The sequence below is a fragment of the Leptonotus elevatus genome, chromosome 5 (assembly GCF_054856555.1).
Source record: "Leptonotus elevatus isolate MCC_2025b chromosome 5, RoL_Lele_1.0, whole genome shotgun sequence".
In the NCBI taxonomy this organism is placed as follows: Eukaryota; Metazoa; Chordata; class Actinopteri; order Syngnathiformes; family Syngnathidae; genus Leptonotus; species Leptonotus elevatus.
Window position 1 is genome coordinate 5,907,449 of NC_141243.1, and position 23,706 is coordinate 5,931,154.

A 23,706-nucleotide genomic window follows, 5' to 3' on the forward strand; every position below is an offset into this window, starting at 1 on the left:
TCGAGCGTGAATCAGTACTTTGTTTTCCGAAGAAGGGGCTACTTCAGGATTTCTGGGGTCTTTGGTTAACGTGGGGATGAGGATCATTAAGGATTTTCTGGTGGTGCGAAAAGACGGAACCCAAAAGAAATTAGTCTTTGGGAAGAAAACAGAGAATCCTCTTCATGTGATTCACTCGAATTTAAACAGGCTTGATTGTTTGCCCTTTTTAAGATGCCTGCTTTTGCATGCATGCAGTGACTTGGCTGTGATTGGTTATTTGGAATGCTTCAAGCTGTCTTGTTTTGTCTCTAATTTAACTTCACTCCACTTTTCTCTCTCACACGCACGCACGCACACACGCACACACACACACACACAGAAAGGTTATTTTAGTTAACGAAAACTAAAATAACAAAAAAACATATATAATTAATTAAAAAAAATACAAACAAATATAATAATAATAATAATCAGAGGTGGCAAATCCAGGTCCAGAAAGTAAAAACCCTGCCACAGTTTGGCTTTAGCCCCAGGTGCTAGCTAGGGAGCTAGCTCCCATGGTGCTCGTTTACCTGCTAGGGAGCTAGCTAGCTAGCTAGCTAGTTAGCATCAGGAGCTAAAGCCAAACTGTGGCAGGGTTTTTACTTTCTGTAATAATATTAATAATAATAATAATAATAAAACATTAAAAAAAAACAATAGTAATAAAAAAAAATCATCTTTGTGTCCCAGGAGTAATGTTGAAAATCAGATCCTGAAAGCTGGCTTCACCACTAGAAACATTGTCATCAATGAGAATGATGACCCCGGGGGAGTCTTTGAATTCTCTCCACACTCCAGAGGTCCATGGTTGATCAATGTAAGCCAAAGAGCTATAAATATTTAAAAATTCTCTTATTTTCCTAGTCATCTCACGTCTGTGGTAATATCTCCTTCCAGGAGGGTGAAACCGTGGAGCTCCATGTGGTCAGAGCCCAGGGACAGCTGCTGAAACAGCTGGTGCGATATGATGTCATGCTTGCGGGCAACACCGAATTCTACGGCGCTCCGGGGATCTTGGAGTTTAAACCAGGCGAGAGGGAGTTGATGGTGGCCCTGATGGCCATATCTGACGGCGTGCCAGAAGTAAGAATATTCTTAGCTACTGGCACAGTAGTCTAATACTACATAGGTCACTGTATTGCTGTCATCAATCTCCTCTCTCCTTCTGGCACTACTAATTTTGAGTAGAAAATCGATCATCCACATTTGAGTTGGCGTCACTTATGGTGTGTTTCTTTGTTGTTGTGTTATTTTGCCATCAAAATTTCAGTTTGAGGTGACACAAAAGCAAAAATTATTAATGTCAGAGTCACTGTTCTGACTGACGTGTCTTTTTTCACCCAAAAAAAGAAGAAGCCTGTTTTCTCTGCTTTTTGGTCAGATACCAGTGTAGTGTTTTGATATAACCAAGCCATGTTCTTCTGCTGATTATTAAAAAAACAGAAAAAGCTAGACACAAATGTTTGTTTGTTTTTTACGTTGAAAGAAGAGATTACATCTTTCTTTTGGTAGGTTCAGTATTATAAATCGAATCAAATCAAACTTTATTTATATAGCACCTTTTATAAACAATTAAAACATCCATAATAAAAGAAAAAGAAAAAAACGCACACACACAAAAAAAACATGGCAGGGCACCGGAAAACCATGTGAGGAAAGGCACCCAGGAAACACTGGCGCTAAAAACTAAAAAGACAACAAAATAAAACCAGTTAAGAGTTAAAAGAAAAGGCTAAAAAACAAAGCTAAAAGACAATATGATAAAAGGAACTGGGAACTAAGAAAATAAATAAAAGGGGTTAAAAAGATCACAGAACACAATATTTTGTGGGTCTGGAAATGGCTGCCAGTGAATGAGATCCTGTAAACGTGCTTTGTTTTTGCTCAGCTGGACGAGACTTTCTCGGTGGTACTCAGCAGCCACAGCACTCCTACCAGTCGCTTCGGAAGCCACAGGGAGGTCAACGTCACAGTGCGCAGGAATGACGACCCCTTTGGGGTCATCGCATTTCGGCGAACAGGGGCACCACTGGCTATACGTGAGAGCAAAGGCAATGAGACATACCAAGGTAGTTTGGAGTGGCACATTTTATTCTCATGCCTAAATTCCATCTAATTTTGTATTTTTATTTTATTTTATTACACATGTTGGGGACTAGGTTCTTGTGAATGTAGTCATGCCAATGTCCCATCCGTCTTTTAATTATATTGAACAATCTAAGAGGCAAACAGGACTTCAAATATAATCATAATACCAAACGAAAAGAGCATAAATGAGCTTCGTAGGCCAACATTTGCTATTCATTGTCTAAACAAAGCATCTCTCAATGTATTCAAACTCATAGCGACCTATTTTGTGGAGAGGAGCAGGGGACTATTCGGAGAAGTTTCCGTTTCATGGGCCCTGGAGCCAGCTGCGTCTGGAGATGTTAGCCCCATCCAAGGAAACATCACGTTCAAGGAGGGGGACGTCTTGAAAAACCTCACCCTCCTATCTTTACCCGATGAGGTAAAAGTCAACAATTAAGCTGTCAATCATATACATTGACATGACTGTGTTGTTATTTTTTTGGTCTTAGATCCCTGAACGCTTGGAGAATTTCACAATAACTTTGGTGAATGCGAGTGGTGGTGCAAGGCTGGGAAACAGGATCACGGACAGTTTTCTGATCAGAAAAAATGATGACCCTATTTATTTTTCTGGTAAGATGTCTAACATAAAATATATTCTTACACTACCATTTATCCATACTATTTTTTTCTCCATACGTCCTGAAGAACCTATCGTTGTACGGCTGGGGGAAGGCGGTGTGGCCAACTTCAGTGTTTTGCGGGCTGGGCGAGCGGACGCCGTAGGCACGGTGTCGTACCGTGTGGAATATGGCGACGCGTCACCTGGTGATCTCACCCTGCTCAGTAATGACACATTGTTGGTGTATGACGTCGGGGAATGGGCGAAGAACATCTCTGTGGCCATAGAAGATGACAACATACCAGAGACTGATGAGCACTTCTACATTGTCTTATATAATGCCACTGGTGAGTATTTATATAATAACGGGAAGGGGGGGAAAATAAAGCATTTAGTTGAGGTCAGGTATTTATTTAAATTTATGACAAACATGGCGTGTATAAGAACAGAAGCCCTATAAGTCCTGATTTGTGATTAAGTTACATTAACTCATGCACTGCCATTGACGGCTATAGACGTAAAAAACATATTTAAACTATTTCTATTAGTTTAACATTTTTTTTCACTTTTGTTAACAAGGGTATGAAAACTTAGATTTTTTTTTGTACATTTAGAACATATGTAAAATTTGTGATTAATCGTGAGTTAACTAATGAAGTCATGCGATTAATTACGATTAAAAATTGTAATCTAATTTTTAATAATCTTTTCTTTTCTTTTTTTATCCCGTCAGGCGATTACATTTTTTAATTGTAATTAATTGCATGACTTCAATAGTTAACTCACGATTAAGCACAAATTTTATATCTGTTCTAAATGTACAATATTTTTTTTTCTAGGTTTTCATACTCTTAACAAAAGTGGAAAAAATGTTAAACTAATAGAAATAGTTCAAATGAATTTTTGACGTCTATAGCCGTCAATGGTAGTGAATGAGTTAAGTTGAATCTTTGCATATTTAAAAAAAATAAAAAATAAATAACCTTAAATAGATAAATGGTCAATTTATTCCCCCTAACTTTAATGCTTTATACTTTATGTTGACAGCTTGATATGAGTGCCTTTGAGAAGGCGGATGGAGTTGTCTCCACTAACACTGAGTGCTCTCTTAATCTCAGTATTGTGTGTCAGGCAAAGGAATGAAAGACCGCCGGGGCCCCAACAGGACCTTAATTACCAGACTCCAAATAGTTTAAGACACAAAAACCAGTGAGTCAGTTGGCCTCAGTCTGTTTACCCGTAGACAGGATAATGGGCAGTTGTGGTGTAAGGTGTCTTGCTTATGACGTGGAAGTCAATATCCTTCATGTTGAGCTCAATCAAATTCAAGCAGGGATCTAGACACGCTAACTCAGTCGTTTAAATATGAGAAAATTCCAACATGCTTATTTCAGCGATTAGCGTAGTCTGGCAACCTGAAGTATGTGCCCGTGAGGGTTACTCACTGACTGCTTCTGATGAATATCACTCACATCCACTTCATATTGGTATAATTTGGAAAATATTAAAATTGGGGCTGTCAAAATGAAAGTATTAACTCTGGAGAATACTTAATTTAGATCCATTATTAGTTTTCATAAAAAAAAATTAGTGTATTACTTGTGCAAAATTTTTAATAAACACCATGGTAAAAAAAAAGTAACGCATTTCTTACTTAGCGTTGCATTTCAGCTGAGTTAAATGAAAAAGCAGGCGAGTCGAGCCCTTGGAGTCAAAAGTCAAGTACGCAAAATTGTCGCCTAGAAGTGAGGTCATCTGAAGGTGCTTTTCTATTGGCTGCTGCTAGATGATGTCACTTCTGTGCAAAAGCTCATGCATTAAATGAATTACCTAAAACTAAAACGTAGGACATTTTTGCTATAATAACACTTAGTTTTAGTTAGTTTTGTAAACATAAAATTTAATTTGAGTTAGTTTTCGTAAAAAAACAAAAAAACATGTTTGTTTTTATTTAATTTCGTTAACAATTTTTTTATTTTTTTATTTTAGTTGTCGTTTTTTCGTTAGTTTCCGTTAACCTTGTTTGTGAGCACAACTAAACCTGAAAGCGAAAAATTCTGAGAGTTGTTTCTAGGAGAAAAAAAAGCGCTGATTAAATTTGGATCATTTTGCTTAACGGTTGTATTTTACAGAAGTATTCTACTCAAGGATCAAAGAATGCTATTTAACAGTCTTTGATGATAAATATACTTTCGATTTGATGTTTTTTTTTACATGAATCCCAAGATTTTACTCAAGTAATCGCTATTAATAACGGAAAATTGTGTGATTATTAAGTTTAAAAAAATGTAATCGCTTGATAGCATTAATTAACTCATTCACTGCCATTGACGTCTATAGACGTAAAAAAATCATTTAAACTATTTCTATTAGTTTAGCATTTTTTCCACTTTTATTAACAAGAGTATGAAAACCTAGAAATAAAATTCTTGTACATTTAGAACAGATATAAAATTTGTTAACTATTGAAGTCATGTGATTAATTACAATTAAAAAATGTTATCGTGATAAAAAAAAAAAAGATAAAAAATTCAGGCAATTAAAATTTGTAATCATAATTAATCGCATGACTTCACTAGTTAACTCACGATTAATCACAAATTTTATATCTGTTCTAAATGTACAATAAGAAAATTATAGGTTTTCATACTCTTGTTAACAAAAGTGGGAAAAAAATTGTAACTAATAGAAAGAGTTCAAATTAATTTTTGACATCCATAACCGTCAATGGCAGTGAATGAGTTAAAATGTAAAACTGTGACTATTTCTGTGTGTGCAGGTGATGCTGTGGTGTACGGCGCAGACACAGCTACCGTGATCATTGAGGCCAATGATGACGCAAATGGCATTTTCTCACTGGAGCCAACGGTTCCAAAGACGGTTGAGGAGGGGAAAAGCAATAACTTCTAGTAAGAAGCTCTCTTTATATAATCTCATATATTTCATGTACTGTAGTTAAAAGGTGTCATCTTATTATCTATTGCCATTTATCTCCTCAGTGTTTTGCGAGCACGGGGCCATTTTGGAAACGTAACAGTCTTCTGGCATGTGTATGCCAATGACTCCATCACTCCGTTGTTGGAAAGTCAAGAGTTTACCAACACCTCCGGCTCTATCACTTTCACCACTGGAGAAGATTCCAAAGCGATCGTCCTGGAGGCCATTTCAGATAAGCTTCCAGAGTTCAATGAGTTCTTTGTCCTCAGGCTGGTTAATATATCTGGTGAGTAAAAAAAAAAAAAAAAGGATCAGGATACAGTATAAAGCCTACTGTAAAACTCTTTGTATACTTCAATTTTTAAAGGTGGCCAACTTGCTGAAACTTCTCTGAGTGCCTCGCTTGTCATTCCCCTCAACAACGACCCATATGGTGTGTTTGCCATCGCCGACAACAATCTGGACCAAGAAGTAGCAGAGGACGTACTGTCAGAGGACGATATGGCCGATGTCATTTCCTTTAGCATCCTCCGACGGCAGGGTACTTTTGGCGACGTGCGCGTCGCCTGGGAGATTGTATCTGGACACTTCCCACAGGGCCTTCCTCTGATGGATGACCTGCTACTTTTAGCTTCCTTCCCAGATGCGGTTGAGCTCAGGCCCCGTGCAAGAAGACATCATTCTGCAACAGACACCTGTTTTTTCTCCGGACGTCCTGGAGCCTATGGGACGATCTCCCGCGAAGAGTCACCACCTGTCCCGGGCAACTTTACATTCTCAGCTTGGCTGGTCCCAAGAGCGGCTACTGATGGCTTTATAGTCTCCAAAGGGATCACAAATGGCACTTTGTATTACGGCGTGAAAGTCAACACCAGTGAGTCTCATGTCACATTGAAGTTGTATTACACAGTCATAGGATCAAATAGTACCCAAGTAGCCCAAGCCACTGCTGCCAAATTTGTGGAAGATAATACGTGGCTACATGTGATCATTACGGTGGATGACGGGATTGTTGAGTTTTTCCTGGATGGGAACCCCGTTCCTGGAGGCCTGAAGAGCATCAAAGGAGAAGGCATCGCTGATGGTAATTTACTCTTCTTTAAAAATCATACATTCGTTCGTGCTGTGCTATGTTAGTAGTATCTTTAATTAAGATATGTTGGATTAGAATGTTTTAATGAATGTTAATTAATTTCTCTGCTGATTCACATGGGAACATTTGCTTCGATTCTCATGTGTGGTCTAGAGATTTAAAAAGTGCAAGGGCAGGTTGACTCAAGTTGAACTAACCCATTACGGTTCCTAACTTCCTATAGTATAATCTTTTGTGCCTTAGATTTAATGTCCTATTTTCTCCATTCGGCCACAGACTTATAATATTTAGGGGTCTATTTTCAACTGTAAAGCCTAGTCTAACTGTGTGCATGGGTAGCGTTTTAATTCTTTTGGCATTTTGCTTGACTAGTGCAGATAGAATAGGGTGTTTTGCGTCATTGTGCGCCATTGTGGGATGGAACACAGCCGATTCCCAGCCAATCGAAGCGGCTCCCCTCATTCCTGTTAAAATCAGGTTAATTGGTCAACGCGCATACAGTCCTTGACATTGCAAAAGCAGAAATGTACTTGCTGGGGTCCATGCATGTACAAAAGGGTCTTCCTATACAGGAAATCCGGAAGAGTAATTTTGACTCTATTTAGATAGGGACCAAATACACTCAGTTTTAGAGTAGGCTAAGATTTACACTAGGAAAAGAGAAAAAATAAACTATACTCACGACCTTCAGCTTGGGAGACTGCCACACTACCACCTGAGCTATACCCCTCCTACTGCTTGCTTTTCTCCGAAAGACCAAAGACATAGTTTTTGGTCTTTTGCGGTTGGGAAGATTCCATGCAATCATGGAATCAGCTGCAGCTGACACAAGCGATATAATAACAAAAAGCAGGAGCTGCGTGGCTTAGGCAGCAGATCGTCTGTCTCCCAAGCTGAAAGTTGTGAGTTCCTCCACCCTTGAGGCAATTTTATTTTATATTTTTTCCAATTCTTTATTTTTTACTCGCTTCCAAGTGTAAATATTACTCTAAAACGGAGTGTATTTGGTCCCACTCTAAATAGAGTCAAATTTATTTTACAGAATTTACTGTGTACAGGTAAACTGCAGCTCTGATTGTACATCAATGTGTGACACCCCCCCCCCCCTCCCCCCCGCCATGATCACAACAAGTAAAAAAGGCATACAAGATGTATTTATTGAAAATTATAAATGCTCTTGTTTTATTATTCCAATTATTATTTGGATAATAAAACCCAGCGAGCAGTCCAGGGTGTGCCCCGCCTCTCGGGCCAACAGGGATAGAATCCAGCTCACCTGTGATCCTAATGAGAGCAGACGCTATAGAAGATGGCTGTATGGAGGGATAATAAACCCAAAATCCAAATCCTTCTCCACTTTGTATGTCAAGACTGCAATTTCAGCACCATGGTCAGTGTCAGACAGGCAGCAAGTTTCATTTTGTTGTAATGATTGTACAGTCTTTGAATGAAGTAGGGTTATTGTTGGTTTGTCTCATATTGATGTACTTAAAATGTCAACAAATCTGTCCTTACTTAAAATGTACGCCCACACGTAACGCACAAACCCGCACACCACCCACTTCCCGGCCCAGCCCTCATTGTTCAGAACTATTGAGTCTCTCCAACGCTTGAGTGACCCCAGTTGGATGTTGTTACCGCTCAAAGGAATCACTCAGCATCGTCTTTTATTCTTTCTTCCTCTAATTACCGGAGACAATAATGGTAGCCCGCACTGGACTGAAGGCTCTTGGGAGGGGAAATATCCCAAATGGTTCTTTAGTTAACTTCAATCATAATCAATACATACATAATTATCAACTGTGTCAGATGTCATTGTCTTTCAGTGGTTCCTCAAACTGCAATTAGATAGGTTGGCATCAGGGCTTTGTCATAGCCCACTGTTGCTTTGAATGGGAGTAGAGCAAAAAATGAGGAAGGTCAACTAAAGGTTACATAATAAATCAAACAACACTAATGCATACGAATATAAAATCAGCCAATTAACGCACTGCTCTTGAATAATTATTTATACAACTTTTGATATAAATGATTGCTGCCTTTTTTTTAATGTCCATCCACTCCAGGTCCTGCTTCGATATTCATTGGATCAGATCCATGGGGTCAACAGCGGTACACAGGTCTGCTTCAAGATCTCCGCTTATACCATACCAGGCTGAACCGCAGCCACATGCATGAGCTTCACAGCCAGCCGGCAAAATCGGACCTGCGCAGCATCTCAGGTTACCTGCGGTACCAGCCGCAGGAAAGCCAGAAATCATTTGTGGTGGAAGTCAAGGATGATGAGGAAGAGGAGGGGGAGGAGGTGTTCTACCTTCAGTTGGTGGCGGTTCATGGTGGCGCTCGCCTGCCCTTCCCCAGACCCACAGCTGTGATACGCGTCATGAAGAGTGACAATGCCAATGGGCTTTTTGGGTTTACTGGTGACTGCATACCTGACGTAAGTGCTGGAATTTTGTCATGAATGTTCAATGTTAATAAAATGTAGAGAAAATCCCAAATTGCCATCATCAATAACTTCTAACTTTGACCTAACCTTGAAGGCCTCTTTTGCATAATGTCCGTTTTATTAGCCTCCCACTAAGGTGTTTTCTCATATGCTTCACATGTTTGTTTTTGTGAGCGTCTTAGCACGAAGCTAATACAAAACAGGTTACAAGTTATATATATATTTTTTTCTTAAAAAAAACAACATACTCAGCTTTTCATCTAATGCCAGTTCATTTGAATAAAAAACATGTGAAGGAAAGCACCTATGGCTTGGCTAACGGCTATTAAATTAGCAAGAAGCTAATAAGAGATATTAGGCTACAAGACGTCAGAAAGCACTCTGTGAACAAACATTACATGATAGGCTATTGTTAGAGTAGACAATATTAAGTATTGTACTCTTTGCGTGTTCAATTAACTGAATGGTGAGATTCTGTTGAAGGAGTTCCTTTGCAAATATTTTAATTAACAGAAGCTTCTGGTCCACATCAGACAAATCATCCAAGCGATGTCTGTTCAAATGTGGCTCCTTCCTCTTGGCTCACATCGCTATTTATTCACAAAGAGGGTTCATAAAAAGGTCAGCCCACAACCCACCTGGTCACAACCAAATGAACACAAGAAAATCCCTCTCTCCTCCCTTCTGCAAGTTCAGCAAGTTCCCATAGCTATAAATCAGATTAGAGAGAAACAATCACACATCGGCCCGTCTCCTTCGGAAGAGACAGATACCAGACCCATACACTCCCTTATTTTCTCAGGAGTGTGAGACACATAAAAATGCTATTCATTTAGCCATACTGAGTTAACATAATTATAAACGGCTAAAATATAATTTAAAACTGAAAAACAATGTTAATAACTTAACACTATCAACAAGTTGAAGTTGGAAGCCCTCTATAAAATAACATTCTATACACTACACTACTCATTAAGTATAAAACTGGCTTCGTGCCTACATAATTTCCTGTTTTGTCACTGAAAAGAGTTTGGCTAAATTAGATGCGAACGTTATGCTAACGTAAATAGCATGTAGCTGAAAGAATAATTCATGTAGACGTCCATAGAAAGTAAATGGCTCATTTTTACTATCCATTACACTCTATTTCAGATGTGTTTACAGGATTAGACAGTTTGCATTTACATTTGCGTTTTATTGGAGTTGTTAACATCTCATTATACTTAATGAGAGGAATTCTAAAATGTTATCGGAAAATACATTTAAGAAAAGGTTTATTTTGAAATCGGAAGAACAGCATCACAGGATGGATTTGGGTTCAACTTTAGACACGCCACCGTATAACCTTTTACCATTATGTAAATATAATAACATCATTGAGGGTAAGGGCTGTATAAATATAACTGTCATCACTCAGCTGTTTCTACAGGGAAACCATCCGCACATAAACACTTGTAACAGAACCCCACTTGCTGCATATTACATTAGTCTTCATGCCTGGCTGCTACAAGCCCATGCTCTCCCTTTTTAGAACGATTGGTTGCGTTGGTCTCAGGTGGAGCGACAGATGGTGTGGGTGCCGCTGATGTATCGGTCAGGGGCATTCCTGTAGAAGTAGATCCGGATTCCCTACACTGGAACTGGAGACTGCGTTTTGTTACTCAAGTTCATCAGTGCAACAGATGGCAGAGCTGAGGGATTGCATTCCATCAGAAACAGGAGGATCACTCAGAATCGCATTATGAATGTGCTGGAATTACCCATTGAAAGTTTTGGAATGTAGTTCATTTGGTCTGAATTGTGTTTTCATTCTTTCTGTTTGTTGTCATAGACCACTGAGGAGGGTTCTACCGTTTCCTGTGTGATTGAGCGGATGCGAGGATCTCTGGACAACGTTTATGTCAACTATTCTGTGACCCAAATGAATAATGTGGACAACGAGATTCCCGCGCGTGAGGATTTTCTCAATGCCACTGGAGCTGTACTTTTCATGACTGGGCAACGCTCGGAGGTGTGTGACAATGACTCACCAGTTGCTAAAGCCTTCTAATGGGGCGATTGCTCATGTGGGTGAAAATAAGTGTGCCGTAACTGTTGGCAGCATGCTGATGAGTCTGTACAAGATCAGTATCGAAGATAATGATGCTCTTTTTTAATGACACTATTAGAGGGGTATTTCGTTTTTTAATGATTATTCATCATGTGTGTTTATTTAGCAGGGTAAAGCACGACACTAGCTCTTGACTAAAACGTGATTGTAATGTTTTGGTTCTTATTTACGTTCTTAATAGAGACAAAATATTTTAAGTGTAATTTTTTTTTACAATGCTATGTCATAATGATTAATTCATTTGAAATAGATCAAATTCATCTTTATAAAGGCAAACTTTTTTCTTTTTTTATTTGATAGCTTTTTCTCTTAAGATTGTGGTACCAAATCTGTGCCAAATAGATAATATAACAGTTAGTGGGCAAATGTGAGAGCTCTGTCTAGATATCTCATCACAAAAAGTGCATTTGCATGCAAATTGTAAGGCAATACTGTAGACTAATATTTCTCAAAGTGTGGGTCTAGTACCACTAGTAGTGCCACAAGTATGCAAAAGAATCACAGTTCAGCTGTATATAACTTTTTAGTGCAATACATTTGCATCTTTTATTGCAGTGCTAATGATCAGTGTGTAATATAAAAGTGGCTTGAATGTAGTTTAATGTTGATCATGATGGTAGTACAGTACTTGGAGAACTACATGTATTTTTAAGGTTGTACTTGGTGTAAAAAAAAAGAAAGAAAAAGTTTGACAACCACTGCTTGTGTTTCTTAGCAACCACCTCCCTCTAGTGGCCAATCCAATAAGTGCACTGTAAATTTTACTCATTTCTGTCAAATACTGTACTGCACTGTATTTAAATGCTGAGACACTTTCAGTATTCAAATATAGAATGTCTGTGCACATTTAATTTAGGTACTGAATCTTTTGGTGTTGGATGACAACCTCCCTGAGCTGGCAGAGACCTTTCAAGTCACATTGGTGTCAGCAGTATCCGGTGATGGGAAGCCGGGTTCCACTCCTGCCAGTGGTGCAAGCATCGACGCCAGTAATTCCGTTAACACTGTCACTGTAATGGCGAGTGACCACCCTTATGGTATCCACCTACACACCTCAAACAGATTTATTCTCAGTTGCGATACTTGTTTTAGTAGTCTTTATTCTTTTTGCGTGCAGGCTTGCTGCAATTCCAAGATCATCCACCGGGTGAGGGATTGATCGCCCCTGCGTTAGAACCTGCGCACATCACTGTCAAAGAAGAAGATGGGCAGGTGCGTCTGCCAGTAGCCAGAGCTCAAGGCCTTTTGGGGAGGGTCCTGGTGGGATACAGGACAACCCCCTTCACAGCGTCCAGCCCTGAAGACTATGAGGTTTCCCCTCTCACTTTAATTCAACAAGTGCACGTATTTCCATGTAATGTACTGTAGTATCAGGGCAAATATATTTATTTTACCGCAGGACTTGGAGGGTATGCTGGACTTTCTCCCAGGAGAAAGGTTAAAGTTCATTACGGTCACCATCATTGACAATCCTGTTCCAGAGCTGGACAAGGACTTTAGAGTGGAGCTCTACAATACAGATGGAGGAGGTGAGGAAACAATCCTGTATTGTAGCTCTTCAATACTCATCCTCTGTGGGGTTTCTGCGATAATTTGCCAGATTAGCAGCAGTTATTCCTAATTGTACAACACATGGAAATGCACGTGTGTCTTGTGAACTGGCCTCCCTATCAACCTTCCTTCCAATGTGTTTTTGATTTTGAATCTCCTGATATGATACCCTGGTGTGAATCCCCCTCCCCTTCCTCCTCATGTGTGGTGTGATCCCGGTTTGTGATCCACCAGTGGATCAGTTTCTGCATGTTGAGGAAAGTGGTAGTGGGGAGAGTGACTCTGATTTCCTGCCTTCGTCCTTTCTCCACCATGGTAAGATTCCACCTCCTGAAATCCTCCATTTTTTGCGCAATACCCGTCTCAAAGTCAAGTTATTTCTGACACTACTTTAACAACGGTTCGACTCAATATGTTTCAACTACAACAATCGATAATTTTTGTTGTTGTTGCTAGATTTGTTAAAAATATTTTCTTACCAATGAGGCTAATGTGTTCGTCTGCGCGTGTGTAGCCAGCTTGGGAGCTGCCTCCCGCATCACGGTTACCATCGCAGCCTCTGATGATGCCCACGGAGTCTTCGACTTCAGCCCTGGCTTCCTGTTCGTTAATGGGACAGAACCTGAGGATGGACGAAGCTCTGTGGTTCTAAAGGTCCGTTGAGTTTCGTAAATGTCAATTCCCCCAGAAATTGTGAATGCTGCGAGACATTGATCGGAAATTATTCCTGCCAATGCCATAGTATCATTTATTCCTTGAGAAACGGTGACACGTTTTTAAAATTATGTCTGAATATTAATACACAGTTAATTTTGTCAAGTACATTTTACTCCAAAAAGACTATATTCAGTCTCAGACTAAACTAGAGTAAACTTTACACTTGAAAGAGAGAAAATAAAATTCAAGGGTTGAGGAACGATCACAGAACTTTCAGGTTGAGAGATGGCCTATCAACCCGCTGAGGCATGCCAGTCCTATTGTGTGTCAATATGTCGCTGGTGTCAGGTGGAATCCTACCTTCGACCATTTTTTGTCTCCTTTTGAACACACCAGCAATGCTATCCAGCAGTAGGTGTAACATAGCTCAAGTGATAGAGCGGTCGTCTCCCATGCTGAAGGTTGTGGGATTGTTCCTGAACCTTTGAGTGAATTTTTTTTAATTATATATAATATTTTACTCTCTTCCGAGTGTAAAGTTTACTCTGTTTAGACTGGGACCAAATATGTATTTTTCAGAGTAAAATTTACACTATGTAGAGTGAGTGAATGAAAAGTGATAGGAGGGAAAAATAATAGTGTAGGTGGAATAATAACATTAGCAAATAAATGAATTGACTCATTTACCTGATTTTGCAACGTCTTGCTTCCCTCTCCTAGGTGGATCGCTCTTTTGGCGATCTCTCCAATGTGACTGTGTACTGGGAGGCTGATCGCAGCTCAGAAGGGGAACTCTCAAACCTGTCTGGTAACATCTCCTTTGGCATCGGGCAGACATCAGAGAGTGTCATGATCACTGTGGCCCAGGATGAGGTCCCAGAGTTGGACAGGAATTTTACCGTGTCTTTGGTTAATGTGTCTCATGGCCGTCTGGGTGTCAAGACTTCTGCCACTTTAACCGTGCTTGCAAGTGACCACCCTTATGGTGTTTTTGTATTCTCCAACACTACAAGGCCTGTCCGCCTACCTGAAGGTGACTCAGCTGTTACCCTCAGCATACTACGACAGAAAGGCTTGATGGGACAGGTGTGTATTGCTTTGTGACTCTGTTCTCCAATGTTTATTTTTTGATCTGTTTCATTTTCTTGACATTTTCCAAGGTGCGAGTCACATTCAGGACACTAAAGGAAGCAGATCCAGCACCTTATATGACACCCGGAGTGGGCCGGGCCACCGAAGGGCAAGACTTCGTTCCACTCCGAGATTCAGTTGTTTTCTTGGCTAATCAAAGCGAAGCAAATATCACTGTCAGAGTGTTGAATGATGAAGACCCAGAGAGAGACGAGTCGGTATTTGTACAGTTGATCCGCGTTCAGCTCGTCGAAGGAGGGCAGGAGAGGCCGAGTAAGTGACAGATAAACGGTACAATACAGATATACACATATTGTCTGTCTACATGTGGTTAGCCTATTTCCTAATATGCGTGAGTATTAGCATTGAGCTAGCGGACTAAATGGTAAACGGGCTGAGCTTATGTAGCGCATTCAACACCATATGATGGAGCTCAAATCGCTTTACAATGCATCATATTTACTCATTCACACCCGCATTCATACGCTAGTAGCCGGCTGCCGCCATGCAGGGCGGTGCCAGGTCCCACTTGGAGCAAGTTAGGTTTCAGTGTCTTGCTCAAGGACACTTCGACAAGGTCGCCAAGGTTTGGAAGACAGCCACACGACCACTGAGCGTTAGCCTAAAGGCTAAGCTAGTTTGTACATGTAATTGTCTTTGATTATATTTAGTTTAATAGCAAATTTCAACTGCCAATAAATATCTTGAAGCCTTTTTAAGCCAGTTTCCACCGCAGGGGTAAATTTGCGGGGCCAGCCCTGTATGTGCGTGTCTCCACTGCAAGAGCCTTCTCGACTGGGCTACATTTACAAGAACTTACAGAGACGGGCAGAGGTCCTACACAAGGGTGGGTACTGCGCCGGCCCGATAAACTACCTATCGGGCTCCGGCGCTGATTGGCAAAAAAATATTTAGCATAAAAATATCTTACCTTAATGTGCGACGCTGATGAATTCTCGGCTAAGGTCTCTTCCACCAAAATAATTCTCCTAATAATCCTTTGCTTATTTTTGTTGCTCTCTACTGTTAGCCTTTTCAATTTCTTCTAGACGCCATCTCCTCTCACTCAAACCATCCATCCACGGCAAGTACACAAAAATAAAAAGCAAAAAAACCCGGCAACTGCCACAAGTTTTCTTTCTTCGTTGTTATTCTGATTTGCCGTGCCGTGCTTGGGTGAGGTCACGGGAGAAACGTGTCGATTACGTGTCGATCGAAACTCGTGATGTCGCAAAATGGGTCGTATTCCGTAGTGGAGACACAGCGGAATGGGTCGGCTGAGAAGACGGTTCCTGTGTAAGTCCCTACCCCCCTCCCTCTACCCTGAACGTCCTGAAGTGGAAACGGGGCTTTTTTAAAATAATTATTTGTTATTTATTAGGCACGGTTTTATAGTGAAAAATTACTCACAAATATATCTCCTCATTGTGAAGTCTGCACTTTTTTAATACTGGTACGTACGCATGCCTGTGAATATTCTCACTGAATCACTGGCGAATCCAACAAACAGCTCTTGTCTCATTAAACTATATTTCACCGATTTAACGTTCTCTTAATGTTCCTTCACAGTTTCCAACTCCCCCTCTCTTGGCTCAAGAATGGAAATTGTAGCGCAGGTGATCGTGGAGGCCAGTGATGATGCCTTTGGTGTCCTTCAACTGTCAGCTTCTGCTGTCAGCGTGGCTGAAGACTACGTTGGCCCTATCATTAACGTCACACGCGTCGGGGGGATATTTGCAGACGTATCCGTCAAGTTCAGGGCCGTGCCGTTGACCGCCAGAGTCAGTAAGTTTCTGGGTGGCGATATGAGTTATAACCATCTGTTGTCTGTACTTCATCTGAATAAACATGTGCTTGCTGTAGGCGAAGACTATAGTGTTGCCTCCACTGATGTCGTCCTTCTTGAAGGGGAATCCAGCAAATCAGTACCCATTTATGTTATTAATGATGTGGTCCCAGAGCTGGAGGAGACTGTTGTTGTCGAGTTGATCAATCAGACTACTGGGGGAGCTCTGTTGGGAGAGCTCACACGTGCCATTATCACCATATTGCCTTCTGATGACCCTTTTGGTGCCTTTGGTTAGTTGTCAAGTCTGACACTGCTTGTATGTACGGCTACAGAAAACTTCTAACTATTTCTTGTCATTTCAGTCTTTCATGCTGCTCCAGTCACTATAGAGGAACCAGCATCCAACTCCATTGAAGTTGCACTGCCAATAGTACGTAACGCCGGTACTATTGGGACAGTGGTGGTCCAATGGCAGGCCACTGTCAATGCTATGCTAGCAGTGGGGGACATCAGACCCACTTCAGGAGACGTGACCTTTGCTCCCGGAGAGACAATGAAGACTCTCCGAGTGGAGGTCCTAGCAGATGAAGTTCCTGAAATCACTGAGGTAAAAAAAAAAAAAAAGAAGAAGATCAGATCACATGCAAATAATTGCTGACAACCAAAACTTGTTAAATTGTGCCTTTGCTAGATTATAAAAATAGAACTCACCAGTGCCAGTAATGGTGGAAACCTCGGAGCCGATACGTCTGTTAATATTAAAGTGCCTGCCAACGACAATCCATATGGGACAGTCTACTTTGGACAGTCGGTTTACCGCATCCAGGAGCCACTGGAAGGAGTCTTTGCAGCCAATATTACTGTCCAAAGAAGGTAGCTGTAATAACTGAAAAATTGCATGCTTTCCCTTTTTTGTCATCTTCTTAACTCATTCGCTCCCAGCCATTTTCACTGAAGCAACCCACCCCCCTTCTGCCCTGGCTGTTTTACTGGATTTTGACAGATTTTGGCCCACAGAATATATTGTGTTCTGTTGCTATAAAAACATGGAATTTACCAAAAGAAAGATTAGTCTCTTCTTACATCATGGTAAAAAAAACGTATATTTGTATTTGTTTCTGTTTCGGAGCAATTAGCATTAGAATATAGCTTTCATCATTATTCACAAACCTGTTGAAAACACTGGGAAAACAAGCTTTTTGCAACATGACCCTGTTTGATCTCTTATACTCTGCTGCCAACTGTTGACCGTTTTTTGTAATCACTACCATTGCTTTAAGCAATATCTTCCTGTCAGAAGCTGTATCAAAGCCTTCTGTATGCTCTAGCATTTAAAAAAAACATAAAAAACTTACAAATATGTTTTGGGGAGTGAAGGACTAAGTATAAAAAAAACATTTATATGTTTTGGGATTTGAATGAGTTTTAATCATCCCTTTTTTTAATTTCAGTGACGGGCACTTTGGCCGCTTGCAAATCCTGTACAGCACCTCGCAGCTAGACCCGGTCGACTCAGCTCAAGTTGAGGGCCAGAACCTGCTTACCTACTACGACGCCCCAAAACCAGGGCTTCCAGCCACTCCCCCTCAAGGCTCGTTTAACATCACCGGTCTGACGGATTATTTGGCTGCCTGTGCTGCTGCATGCCTGAGAGAGTTTGCCTGCCAAGCCTTCTCCCTCTCTTCAAACACAATCCCGCCTTCCTGCACTTGGGTGACTTCAGGGGCTGGCCAACTTGAAACAACTTCTCAAGTCATAACTTATGTGAAAAATGTGACAGCAGCTGCCGTACTGTTCAGCCGCCAGGCCTTGGCAGGGAGCGACTACATCCCTGTGACGGCCGGAAGTGCCTTTATGGAGGACGGCTCAGGGGAAGCAAACCTCACTGTGCTCATCTTGACTGATACATTCCCTGAAATGGATGAAAGCTTTGGCATACAGATCTTAAAGGTATTTTACGTCATAGTATTTCTGGTTTGGTCTAGTTTGTGACCCAATCCATTCAATGTTGTGCATCTCATTTCAAGGTAGGGCTGATGAATTTGACAGCAGACCAGAGGAACCTGCCCTCTATTGGCCGGCCAGATGAAGCTGTGGTCACCATAGGGTTGAACGGGGATGCATTTGGCATGTTTTTGATTTACAGCGCCAGTCCCAATGCTACCAATAGGGGGCTTTACATTGAGGTTCGTGAAGACCCTTTGGTGGCAGTTCCTTTAATCATTGAACGGAGAGGAGGCAACTTGGGGACGGTCACTGTGGAGTGGAGGTTTGTTGGAGGAAAAGCCACACCAGATAGAGACTTCACTGGATCCGGGGGGACTCTGGTTTTTGATGGTACGGTCTCACCTGCTATACTTTTGTCTATCGCCATTCAGGACAATTCATGTAATCATTCTTTTTGGAGGTGCAGGTGATCTCAAGAAGACAGTAGAGATTGTAATCAGAGACGATATCGAGCCAGAAGACAACGAGAGCCTGATGATTGGCCTTGTGAATACGGAAGGAGGAAGTCGTATCCTCCCCAGTTCGGATACTGTCAACATTGTGATTCTGGCTAATGATAATGTTGCCGGCATTCTGGGATTCCATCCAGCATCGCGTTCGGTCATCGGCAGAGAGGGTGTGTAACCAGTTGTAACGCTTTGACAGATAGTTTGGACCTACTAGACAATTTTTCTGTTTTGCAGGTGAAAAACTCACTTTGTTAGTTTTGAGGACCGCTCCAGGTCTGGGTAATGTCACGTTGGATTGGGCGATACAAGGTCCCCTTGTAGACCGGACCTTCATTCAAACTTCAGGGAGACTATTATTTAATGAGGTAAATCATGTGGTGGTGATATGAGATGCCTTAAACAAATGATGACTGCAACTTATTTGTTTCGCCAACATTTTTCTTTTAAATTTCTTACAGGGGCAGCTGAATGATACCATTGTTTTACAGCTTCTTGATGATATCACACCAGAAGACAGAGCAGAATACAACATTTTCTTGACCGACATCCAAACTTTTGGTAACACGCTTTGTATCTACAGTGGCGTACATTTCTGATTAAATTATTCAACAAAAATTTGAACAGCAAGATGACTCAGAATTCCATTTCCGTGTTGAAGGTGTTGCGGCGCCAGGTCACGCCACGTTTGACGTTCAGGGAAGGGAGGCGGTGTTGACAGTAGACACCAGTGACGAACCGTACGGGCTGTTGACCATTGCGCCATCATCCCTTAAGGTGACCACTGAGGAGCGAGAGCAAACCATAAACATCTACATCAACAGGGAGTTTGGAGCTTCAGGTCAGTTTGTCGTGTTTTAGGTGATTCTGTGAAGTTTGCGTATTCATTTACTTCCTTGGAGTGTGTATAATTGAACTGATAGTATTCTATACATTTCTTTGGTCAGGAGCTGTGAATGTTTCCTATGAGGTTCTCGAAGGTTCCCTGGAGGACCTCTCCCTGGTAGAAGGTGCTCTTGCTGACCCGGGAAAAGACTTCTTGGCTGGAACTGGTTCTGTGATTCTTCAGGAGGGTCAGACTTCTGTTGCCATCCCTGTCACCATTTTGGAGGTAAAGGCTCTCAAACTTAGACTGTATTATTAGATAGAAGATTTAAGATGTTTTCTGTTGGGCAAGGACAAATTTAATTTGAAGAATTTATTAAGTTTTTTTTTTAATTATTATTATTTTTTCCCCAGGATGACATTCCAGAGTTGCAGGAATACTTCTTGGTCAACATTACATCTGCAGTACTCCTGACAACCCTTGCCACAGTCCCTCAACTTGGTATGAGACTATGGATTTGTTGTTGGGTTAGGTTTTACAGTTAATGTCATTTTTTTTTATATCTCATGGGTATATTTTGCATGTTGTCTAAATAACTTCCTTTTTATACTTTCTCACAATCTTTACTGCTTTGCTCTGTGTGAGTAGAAGTCGCGTATTGCACATTACCAGGTAATTTATGCTTCCATGTGTAGTGTTAAGGGCTTAATATTAACACAGCACCAGCATCAGCCTTAATTCCTGTTTGTTTTTATTACGAGCAAGCTGGCTTGCTACTGCTACTGCGTACACCCTAATTCATGCCATAGTCGAGCTTATGAATAGGAGAAGTCATGTCACACATGGCATTAGTCATGTGGTTTGGAGAGAGAGTGATGCTTTCCATAAAAGAGGAATTATGTGGTTTAGATTAACTAACCCAACGAAAACCATACTTGGCCTCCCAGTCACTTGGTCACAGAATGGCTGAGGGGGAGTCCAACTTAAATATGACTGCTCAAACTCCTTTTAGAGCTTCTAGAGTTAGAGTTAAAGCTTGAAATTGACACTTAAACGAATGTATATTAATCCTCTTCATGTAATATGCTGTGCCAAAGACACCCATGGTTTGGTGGCAGAGGTCATCATTGCGGCCAATGATGGAATTAGAGGAGTCATTGAATGGACGAGCACCATGTAAGGACCGAAAGCACGACATGTTTATTGTTGACATGCTCAAGTTCCAATTCAAACAAAGTCTGATGTCAATATTCTTTGGATTCTAGGTTTGAAGTGAATGAAACGTTAGGGGTTCTGACCCTTGTGGCCTACAGGAACAAAGGCACATATGGGAATGTTTCTCTTTTCTTCTATGCTCAGAATCTGGAAGCTCAGCAAGGCCTGGACTACAACAGCAGCGAAACGGTACAAACACACTAATTTTTTCCTTTCGGACACATTATTACAGGTTACATCGATCACATCACATCATTAGCAACACTGACATACGAAAGAAGGGCTGACTGGTATGAGCCATGGCTTGTTAGAAACCCGTCCCCATCGATTCTTTCTAAATCAGTTATATACATTGATTATGATAGTCATTGATTCATATCGTTATCCATCAATCCCAGACTTATGTCTGCACACTCCTCGCTCAGTTCATCTGGAGTGAATGTCGGTGTGCGGCTAGTCCCAGTCCTTTGGAATTGATATATCGGTCCCCAGACGCCACCAACAGGCCCACCCCAACCAGGCGAGCAGCCAAGGCGAGCGCATTCTCATTCACCAGTAGTGTCTTTGCTGACCTTGGATCATCTTTCACACATGTTGTGGCTTGTGGTGTGAACAGATCGGCTTGCATTCTATTCTGCCCATTGCGTCCACAGCAATGTTCACTCGATTCTGGTAAGCTCAGCCACCACTGTTGCCAGCATCCGATGATTGCGTGATACTCCTGAGCTCTCACCAAGGCCAGCCCACCCAGCAGAGTAGCCCCCCCGCCAGCCGCATCCCAGAACCATTGCCACCACTCTAGGTCGGATATGAACAAATAGTATTTGAGCCGTTCAGACATAAAAAAGTCAGATAGAGGTCGCATTTGGGAAAAAAATACGATCTGGGTCACATTTGTCTGCAGTGTGAACGTAGCCTAAGACATGGATTCTCCCATACAGGATTTAGAGTGTTAAATATTGCCACGGCATTTTTTCTTGCATATTGTAATGTTGCCTCCTTTCCATTCAGGTGCTCCATTTTGTCAACGGTGAAAAACACAAGTTTGTAGAGGTGCAAATCATCGATGACATCATTCCAGAGGGAGATGAACGATTCCAGCTGATACTGTCCGATCCGTCAACTGGGCTTGAACTTGGCACCAATACCACAGGTTCGTCATATCATCTGATAAGTCCTCCTGAGAGACAACAGCAAAAGCCTCAATTGACCTTTTATTCATTTGTATTTCAGCCACCGTAAAAATTCTGGCGAGCGACGATGGCCACGGTGTCTTATCTTTTAACACCAGCCAGCCGTTCTTACTGAAGGAGCCCACGTCTGGGCTCCGGTTGAGCGAGAGCGTCGCCACCCTTTATGTAGTTCGGAACCCGGGGGAGGGCACATTTGGCACTGTGACTGTGCAGTTTAGCGTCAGAGATGCCAATGGCAGCCTTGCCGATGGTGACCTCATACCAGCCCAAGGATTTGTGGTGCTGGAGGAGGGCGTTAGTTTTAAGGTGAGGATAATTACTAACAGCTTGTAGACTAGATGAATTATAAATGATATCATATTTTCATGTAAAATATTGTAATTATATGTTAAGTAGTTTAAAGCCTGAGGCATTTGGAACTACTAATGTTGACTGATTTTCATTACAGTATTGATCAAATTGTAAAGTTTTCATATGTCAAAAGAAATAGGTACACATTGTCAATATTCACCTAGTGCTAATATTTTTTGGAACCCTTGACTTACAATCTAATTTACAGCTCTTGATTTTATAATCACATGGTAATGTTCATATCTGAGGTTTTTTTGTGTTGTTTCAGATGTTGGAAATCCGAGCATTGCTGGATGCCGAGCCTGAAGCGAATGAAACCTTCACGGTGAACCTGTCCGGCCCAACCGGCGGCGCACGTCTAGGTGACCAACTGCACATTGTCATCACCGTCCTAGAGAACCTTGCGCCATCTGGCTTGTTCCGTATTGGACCCACTCTTGACAGGTTGGGAAGTTAATCAGTCACAAATTATTTTGAAAGTTTTAGTGACAGAACGGCCAAATGTGTAATGGTATGAAAACTGCATGTATGTTTCCTGTGCAGAAGTAGCACAGAAGTGGCGGCAAATGAAGGAGGTGGTCCCATCTTCCTCACAGTGTCCCGCAGCAATGGCCTGGAGTCCACTGTCAGCGTGGAGTGGGAGACACAGTCTGACACAGCTGTCGCTATAGGTGATGCCAATAAATGTTTGCATCCAGAGTCAGCTCATACCTGTTGAGCAAAGTCATTATAATGCATTCTTGTCCTTAACTGTGTCTTGAAGAGGGCCCTCTCCCGATGATGGGGTTGTATCAGAGCTTTGAGGACAGCCCCACATCCACTTGGTGCTCTGTCCCCGGAATGCCAACCATCCTTGCAATAAGACTTGATAAGAATCCCGCTGTGGGATCTTCTCACACATTGGCCACTCTCTATCAATGGCAAGGAGTGTTTGTGCCTGTAGAGGTAAATCATAAATACGGGGTGTCCCAAAAGTCAATGTACTGTACATTTCTTTTTTTCTGTTTAGTTTCAAGGATCATTCAGACGTGATTCAGAGGTGTGAGGCCGTCAGCATTTGACAGCTTCGGCTTTGCAGTTTTTGTAAACACAAATTCCATTCCATTCCATTCCCTTGTCCATTGTTAGCTAATAGCAGCCATCACACAAATGTATTGCGTATAGTACTATTTATCGCCACTATCCAATATTTATGATCAATTTCTTGAAACAGAATCTGTTTATGACAAACCAAG

The 23,706-nt window shown here is 41.4% G+C and overlaps 1 protein-coding gene across 2 annotated transcripts in view; it reads left to right on the top strand.

Annotated features, from left to right (window-relative positions):
* The window catches only part of adgrv1 (adhesion G protein-coupled receptor V1), a 107,653-nt gene that overhangs the window by 22,661 nt on the left and 61,286 nt on the right, over nucleotides 1–23,706 (top strand). Inside the window, exons 13-50 of one of the 2 annotated variants that reach the window (XM_086076012.1) lie at nucleotides 715–841; nucleotides 922–1,107; nucleotides 1,913–2,093; nucleotides 2,370–2,533; nucleotides 2,604–2,727; nucleotides 2,803–3,063; nucleotides 5,496–5,625; nucleotides 5,716–5,939; nucleotides 6,021–6,737; nucleotides 8,813–9,186; nucleotides 11,027–11,206; nucleotides 12,162–12,342; nucleotides 12,423–12,616; nucleotides 12,705–12,834; nucleotides 13,091–13,171; nucleotides 13,371–13,510; nucleotides 14,234–14,599; nucleotides 14,674–14,917; nucleotides 16,214–16,429; nucleotides 16,508–16,723; nucleotides 16,796–17,040; nucleotides 17,125–17,306; nucleotides 17,885–18,383; nucleotides 18,461–18,770; nucleotides 18,847–19,056; nucleotides 19,124–19,254; nucleotides 19,348–19,447; nucleotides 19,548–19,727; nucleotides 19,834–19,997; nucleotides 20,126–20,213; nucleotides 20,361–20,384; nucleotides 20,810–20,888; nucleotides 20,978–21,116; nucleotides 21,939–22,080; nucleotides 22,161–22,426; nucleotides 22,740–22,915; nucleotides 23,015–23,142; nucleotides 23,235–23,416. In XM_086076012.1, the coding sequence (XP_085932138.1) occupies nucleotides 715–841; nucleotides 922–1,107; nucleotides 1,913–2,093; nucleotides 2,370–2,533; nucleotides 2,604–2,727; nucleotides 2,803–3,063; nucleotides 5,496–5,625; nucleotides 5,716–5,939; nucleotides 6,021–6,737; nucleotides 8,813–9,186; nucleotides 11,027–11,206; nucleotides 12,162–12,342; nucleotides 12,423–12,616; nucleotides 12,705–12,834; nucleotides 13,091–13,171; nucleotides 13,371–13,510; nucleotides 14,234–14,599; nucleotides 14,674–14,917; nucleotides 16,214–16,429; nucleotides 16,508–16,723; nucleotides 16,796–17,040; nucleotides 17,125–17,306; nucleotides 17,885–18,383; nucleotides 18,461–18,770; nucleotides 18,847–19,056; nucleotides 19,124–19,254; nucleotides 19,348–19,447; nucleotides 19,548–19,727; nucleotides 19,834–19,997; nucleotides 20,126–20,213; nucleotides 20,361–20,384; nucleotides 20,810–20,888; nucleotides 20,978–21,116; nucleotides 21,939–22,080; nucleotides 22,161–22,426; nucleotides 22,740–22,915; nucleotides 23,015–23,142; nucleotides 23,235–23,416 (7,681 nt within the window). The remainder of the gene's footprint in view (nucleotides 1–714; nucleotides 842–921; nucleotides 1,108–1,912; nucleotides 2,094–2,369; nucleotides 2,534–2,603; nucleotides 2,728–2,802; nucleotides 3,064–5,495; nucleotides 5,626–5,715; nucleotides 5,940–6,020; nucleotides 6,738–8,812; nucleotides 9,187–11,026; nucleotides 11,207–12,161; nucleotides 12,343–12,422; nucleotides 12,617–12,704; nucleotides 12,835–13,090; nucleotides 13,172–13,370; nucleotides 13,511–14,233; nucleotides 14,600–14,673; nucleotides 14,918–16,213; nucleotides 16,430–16,507; nucleotides 16,724–16,795; nucleotides 17,041–17,124; nucleotides 17,307–17,884; nucleotides 18,384–18,460; nucleotides 18,771–18,846; nucleotides 19,057–19,123; nucleotides 19,255–19,347; nucleotides 19,448–19,547; nucleotides 19,728–19,833; nucleotides 19,998–20,125; nucleotides 20,214–20,360; nucleotides 20,385–20,809; nucleotides 20,889–20,977; nucleotides 21,117–21,938; nucleotides 22,081–22,160; nucleotides 22,427–22,739; nucleotides 22,916–23,014; nucleotides 23,143–23,234; nucleotides 23,417–23,706) is intronic. The other variant, XM_086076013.1, reaches the window with a different exon arrangement.